At 39.3% G+C, this 6,500-nt stretch overlaps 1 protein-coding gene across 2 annotated transcripts in view; it reads left to right on the top strand.

The window, feature by feature from the left end:
• The first annotated feature begins 4,187 nt into the window (after positions 1-4,187).
• Positions 4,188-6,500, top strand: part of LOC130905423 (endoplasmic reticulum metallopeptidase 1) — a 65,844-nt gene continuing 63,531 nt past the window's right edge. For both annotated transcript variants that reach the window (XM_057818810.1, XM_057818812.1), the window contains exon 1: positions 4,188-4,593. In XM_057818810.1, coding sequence (XP_057674793.1) covers positions 4,283-4,593 — 311 coding nt within the window. In that variant the 5' untranslated portion in view covers positions 4,188-4,282. The remainder of the gene's footprint in view (positions 4,594-6,500) is intronic.

Below are 6,500 nucleotides of genomic sequence, written 5' to 3'. Positions count from 1 at the left end.
CTTGTTTGCAGAATGACAAGTCAAGGTGCCCGGTGAGAGTACACACACTTCCGTTTTAAGGTATGGAACGTCAAATTAAAGTGATATTACCTTATAGTTACTAGACAAATGTCTATCTACGCCACAGTAATAATAATTTTTTAAAATCCTACATTATCACACCAATTAGCCTCAACAATACACATGTTTATTTGGACAAGGTTATTATGACATACCACTAAAAATTTTTTTATTTTTTAGGGAGGAAAACGGATTCCGCTGACGTGATGTCGTGGTGTGTTACGCCACTGATGACGGAAACCTTAATGTTAACGAGGCTACTATGTGTGTGGGCAATTTCTTCCTTTAATCTTCGAAAGAAAATAATGTTTTTGATACACAATAGAGAGACAGAAAACGAAAAGTTTTTTTCCGTCACTAATTTGCCTTTGTGACAAAGTTATAGCGCATGCAGTAGGCCTTTTGTTTGGTAAATTGGCCATTGACAGTGAGCGGAAATGCTAGCTTGTTTCATGGAAAAGTACTGAGATGAGAAAACAAAAGCAGAAGATTTCTCTTACATCATTTGCCCCGTTTCAGAAGCAATTCTCTGTCACTTCAATCTTATAATTCACGATGTAACAGAAACACTTCACATCAATTAACACCAGTTGTTTTGCGTGAAGCATTTTACGGTGTTCACTGTTGAGTATTTTACAAAAAAGCTAAATTGAAGAAGATGATATACTTGTACTACACCAGCAGATGTCCCTGTTGTGTTTTGCTTCCAAGATCCATCGAATCTGGTACTGTTTACAGTACTAGTATTTTCCGGGGCTGTCAACCGATCCATGTTGTACTCTATGGAAGTATATATTTGTGTCTTTATTATTCAATCCAAAAAAAAAAAGTTGCTTCAATCAAAATGTATATTTTCTGTAAAAAAAAAAAAAAAAAAAAAAAAAAAAAGTCACTTCAATTACAAAAAAGTGTTTGAATGCAAAAAATACATTTGAAACTAAAAAAAAAAAAAAAAACATTTGAAAACTTTTTGGGATTGAATTATTATTATTTTTTATTGAAGTGATTTTTTTCCCCAATTGAAACAACCTTTTTGATCGAATAAATGTTGTTTTGCTTTTGGCATGACGTGACACTATCATGGGCATTACTGAATGCTTATGTCATTAGGTGTCATCCAGCAAATTATGTCACTAACTCCATTCATGTCCATCTTGGATCTCTTGCATTCATTCAAAAGTGAGATAATTTGCCAGATAACACTAAATGACATCTGTTGTAAGCATTCATTAATGCTCAGGACGGTACCATATCATAATTATAATTGTTTAAAGACGGCGCCACTGTCGAATAATGTGTTACCAAATACCATAACTAGCAATTAATGAAACAACTGGAACAGTAACTGAAGAAATATTTAGAACAGACAAAGTTTTCTAATGCGAAAAAATATTTGAGACTCAAAAATTTGCATTTGAACACTTAATATTTAGTTGAAAATGTTTTCTTTGATTGAAGCAATCCTTTTTGTGTTTGGGCCATATTATGGGTAGGACATTTATGTCTAAATCATTTCGTTGTGAAAAAAGTTGCTTCAATCAAAAAATTTTCAATCAAAGAAAAAAATCATTTGCAAAAATATAATTGCCCTCCCCTAATAACATTTAATTTCTAGGGGGAGAAATATTATTTTTATTATAATTTTTTTTTGATTGAAGTGGAAAAAGTTTTGAACTACCTTTTTTATTGAAGTGGAAAAAGATTTGGACTACCTTTTTTTCATTGTAGTGGAAAAAGTTTTAAACGGCTTTTTTTTTAATTGAAGTTAAAAAAATCATTCATCAATCAATGAATCATTTTGAGACAAATGTTGCACTTCGCTATTGGTCAGACATGTTTGAGTCACAAATGGCTACACTAATGGCGTAAGCCTGAAGAGCTTGAAGAGGCAAGATTCATGGCCACAAGTCATTAAGCCGGCCCCAGCCGTCGGCTCGAGCCCAAGCCGAAAATAGGGCACCTCAGGCGTACGACGGGCTCGATGCGAGACGCGTACTACCACCCGAGAGCCTGCTTGTTTTGACTCGGCACAGGAAACCTCACCCGCCAGCATGACGGCTGGCTATCAGGGTCCCACCGAAGTCCCGCGACGCGGAAGAGACGGGGCTGTTACTCCTCGCCCCAGCGTGGAGGCCGGTGGGGTGGCTGGCGAATGGCCCGACACTAGCTGGCCAAGCAAGCGAGTGGGCGGCCGACGTCCGCACCAGTGTGCAATAGCCCCCCATGGAAAACTGGAGATAAGATCGGTTTAATTCCATGTTGGGATTATTTTTTTCTCCACTAGAAAACACTCATGCTCTTTGGACGGGTGATGTTTCATTTCTGTAGATTATTTTTGCCGTTCATTGATTTTTAAAAAAATCTTTGGAGCATAATATGGTCCTGTAATAGGTTATAGACAAGTTACCTGAGCGATATATGGATGGCGCCGTTTTGGAAAATTACTCCTTTGAGCCTCTGGTTTAGAAAAAAACTCATGAGTTGCAGTTAAAACGGCAAAATCAAGCCAGAGGGACCCACAGAATCTCCAAAAATGGATTCGGCACGACGTAGATGAGACGTAGATGAGATTGTATGATTGTTATTATCACTTCGCTGATCGTTCATGGACAAAATTATAACAACCTGTCGACCTGTGTTGACGCGAGGTGTAAATTGATACGCCGGCCACTTCAGTGACCAAAATGAGGCGAAATGGTAAATGGTGTTATACTTATATAGCGCTTTTCCATCACAAATTATATTACATTTGCCGATTGCAGAAGGGCTGACACGGATTTTGTTGTTACAAGGAAATACTACAAGGTGTGTACATATAAACAAAAATAGTATGTCATTCTTTTTTATTGCAGATATTGATCACAATAAAACATTTGGACACATGATTCCATTTCAATCACGATTGGTGCATGTGCAAAACAGGTCAAGGGGCAAAATATCACAATTCATAAAATTATTAGAAAAATATTAACAAAGGTTTAGCATACGAGGAATGTGTTTTCAGACAGCAGAGCTTAAGGGAGCTTCTCCAAACTTTCACCCGACATCATGGAGACCCTCGGTGGCACCCAATCGGGCTTTCTCCCGCTGTACCGCTGACAATATGCCAAACAATTAGACCGAAAAAACAAAAATTAATAGAACAAAAACGACTGCCTCAATGGATAGTTTTTAATATTTGCTGCAGGCAGTATAAGCTCCTTTCCTATGGTGTGGGGTTATTTTGCACTCAGCATCTTGGTATGCAACTTTATATGACACTGACAGTACTCGCTGGTTTACTGATGTAACACTGACAAAGCGGTAGGATTGTTGGTTATATTCGGCACGTTTTTGCTGAAAAAAATAATCCCTGCTGTCCGCTGCAAACATTTTTAGACAAAGTAAACAGACTGGCTTTTCCTCGTCTCCCACTGTACTAAAAGTCAAAGCCAAATGCTACATACGCTTGGTCATATTTCCTTGTCTTAGCTTTTTTAAAAAAAATTTCCCTTCAGGCATGACAAATCCAAACATACAGCATTTATATGTGTTAACAGTTGATTCAACCCGAAAAGAAAAGGGCTGACAGGAGAAGCCGAAGCTTATTGAATCCCGTCCCCAGTATACCATATAGGATGCAGAAAATATCGAATATCAATATTTGACATTCAGATTTCGTAGTGATTGTTATTATTATTATTATTTTTATAATGACCATCCGCTCTGATTGTTCATTTTCCCAATAGTCCATTGTCGATCGTGGCAATGTGGCATATTTGGGAGGTTTTCTCTTCCAGATAGCGCCTGAGTTATCAGAGACAGATAACGGAGCTCAGGAAAATGCGTCCTTCGCCTTCGAGTGTCTGTGACAACTCACAGACACTCGAGTTTTTCGAGTGAGTTTTCATATCTCCAGTGCTCTTTGCTGTGTGCTCTTGTTTGGTCCAAAAACATTGCGCGCACGCTGAAAATTAGCGCTGCACTGCCACCCACTGAGTGGATGTGCAATTACACTTTATCCTAGTAGGACAAAAAAGTATGTTCCCCAAGGTCACATGCGCCACCCCCAGCATCACTCTGCGCCCCCCTGGGCGCCCCACTTTTTGAGAAGTACTGCCCTTGCACCAGAGGCCCGCCCCGTTACGTAGTTTGTCCCTCCTCACTTTCCGTCTGAGATCCCGGAAGGAGAAGGGAAAAAAACTCGTAAAGCAGCGACGCCTGTGAGCGACGCCTGCAGCTAATGTTCCGCTGGCTCTTTAAAATGGAAAGCGACACCACCGTCCGAAGAATAAAGCCACCATTCGGGACACAGAGCTGTGCGGCGCCGGGCCACGGCGGCTTGGGGGAACGCTACGGAGAGGACAACAATGGCTGGAACGGCGGCAGCGAGCCGAAGAGGAAGCCCGACGTCAGCTTGTACCTGCTCCGAGAAGGGCTGGCAACTTCGCTGGTGTGCGTGTTTCTTCTGCTTTTGTGGGGACTCGTTCACCTGTCTCTCCAGCAGCTCGTCATTGGAAAGCCGAGCGGGGAGTTCAACGCAGAGAGAGCCAGGTGATTTGTCGCTCGAATTGCTACTTTCATTCTGGCTAACGGTCTGGCTAACCTTTCCTCCATTCAACACGCCCGCATCGAAACCACCTGCAAAGTACAATTACCTGCAGGCATTGTATTGACAATGAGCAACATTCAAACCTGTTTTGACCTCATGTGATAAGGAGCAAAGCGTTGTGTTACACGTCTGTCAAGTACGAATACATTCAAAACATTTCAATTTGGAGAAATGCATGTAGTGTCCACTGCATTCTTTGCTAGGAGACCACATTCAAATTAGAGGTTGACAGATATAGGATTTTCAGAGGCCGATGTTGATACCGATTATTAAAAAGAGAGAGAAAAAAAAACTGTGGTTCTTAACCTTGCTAAAGGTACCGAATCCCACTAGTTTGCATGTGGATTCACCGAACCCTTCGGAATTAGATAATAAAGGATTTTTTAAAATTCAAACTGATATTTCTAAGTTGGCAAGCTAATAATTTAGCAAATTCCCATCCAAAATTCTTTTCATTTAGAAAGCATGTTTTATAAACAGGTCAAAATTTGAGACCACGCTGCCCATTGGTCTGTTGTAGTCCCTCTTTCCAATTTCGAGTCAGCCTTCCACTGAGCAAACCAGTTCCTGCTCCCATCAGATCGAGGACTAGCAGTTAAAGGAAATGGATTAGCCTGTAAATAGGGAGCAAACCAGTCCAAAACCTAGTCTGAAAAGCTACTATGCCTAAATTTAATCAGCGTACGAATATAGGACTCTGTGATTCTTTGCCTTCGCCGAACTCACATAACCCCTGGGGTTCGATCGAACCCAGGTTAAGAACCACTGGTCTAAAGACTATTTTGCAAGCTGATAATCGAGGCTAAAATATATTATTAAAACCATGTTAATTATGAAAGAATTGAAAGACTCATATACTGTATATATGGCGGAAAACACAGACAAGACTGAAAAAGCAGTTTCTGCTCTTGCACTCCTCTTTAAAAGAAAGTGCAGTATTTTAAGCCAAAACAACTGTTGTTTGAAAGAACAATATGTCTATATGCTGCCATAGCAGATTCATGGCTCAATAAGCCCCCGAACTATTTTTAATTTGTCCGTTTTACCCTGAAAACCCCCGTTTACGGACGTTGCGCAACCGCTTTTGTTTCAACCTAGCCATAAAAAGGTAAGTAATTACATTTATTATTCAAAATGTCTGTCATTTTTATCTTAGAATCATTAATTGATGTCTAATATTTAGTTTAAAAAAAAAAAAGACTTGAAAAAATTATTCACTCGCATATTTTGAACTTTTAAACAAATTACGCCACAATGAAAAATTTGGCGTCTGTAAAAAAGTCACAGCTATCTACCTCATAACTACTGCTTAATTATATAGTTTTTTTTGTTACTGTCGCGTTTTCCCAGAATGTTAGATGATAAATAACTGATCCAAACAAAAAAAAATTGAAAAAAAAAGAGTTGAAAAGTGTAATTATATGAAAAATAAAATCTCCTTGATGTCTACGATTTCTGCATCGCGACCCTTGTTATATTACCATGTTTCAGCCATAAAAATCTAAAAAAAATCTGGCTGTGGCCATTCACAGCTGTGTCTTGACATTCGTTGATACATGCTACATGGAGTTTTTGGATCGAAACAAGGTAAGTACGCGATAATGTTTCGTTAAAATCGTGGCGTCTGTAATTCTGCTGTCGCGTGCTCTCGCCTCCAGTTCAGGTTTTGCTGTTTAAAAAAATGTTGTTTTTTTAAAATGCCCTCCTGTTCATAATTTTTCTTCCCCCAGAAAATTGAGATTTTAAGCTTTCCAATGATGCATCACACATGCATATAGGACAATTTTGAAATTTGTACAAATTGGGGGTCTCAGAGCGGAACTTCAAGTCGCCTGAGTGTTTTCCGCCA

The sequence above is a fragment of the Corythoichthys intestinalis genome, chromosome 17 (assembly GCF_030265065.1).
Source record: "Corythoichthys intestinalis isolate RoL2023-P3 chromosome 17, ASM3026506v1, whole genome shotgun sequence".
Lineage (NCBI taxonomy): Eukaryota > Metazoa > Chordata > Actinopteri > Syngnathiformes > Syngnathidae > Corythoichthys > Corythoichthys intestinalis.
Note: the sequence above shows the minus strand (reverse complement) of the source record. Positions and strands in the feature narration are given on the sequence as shown.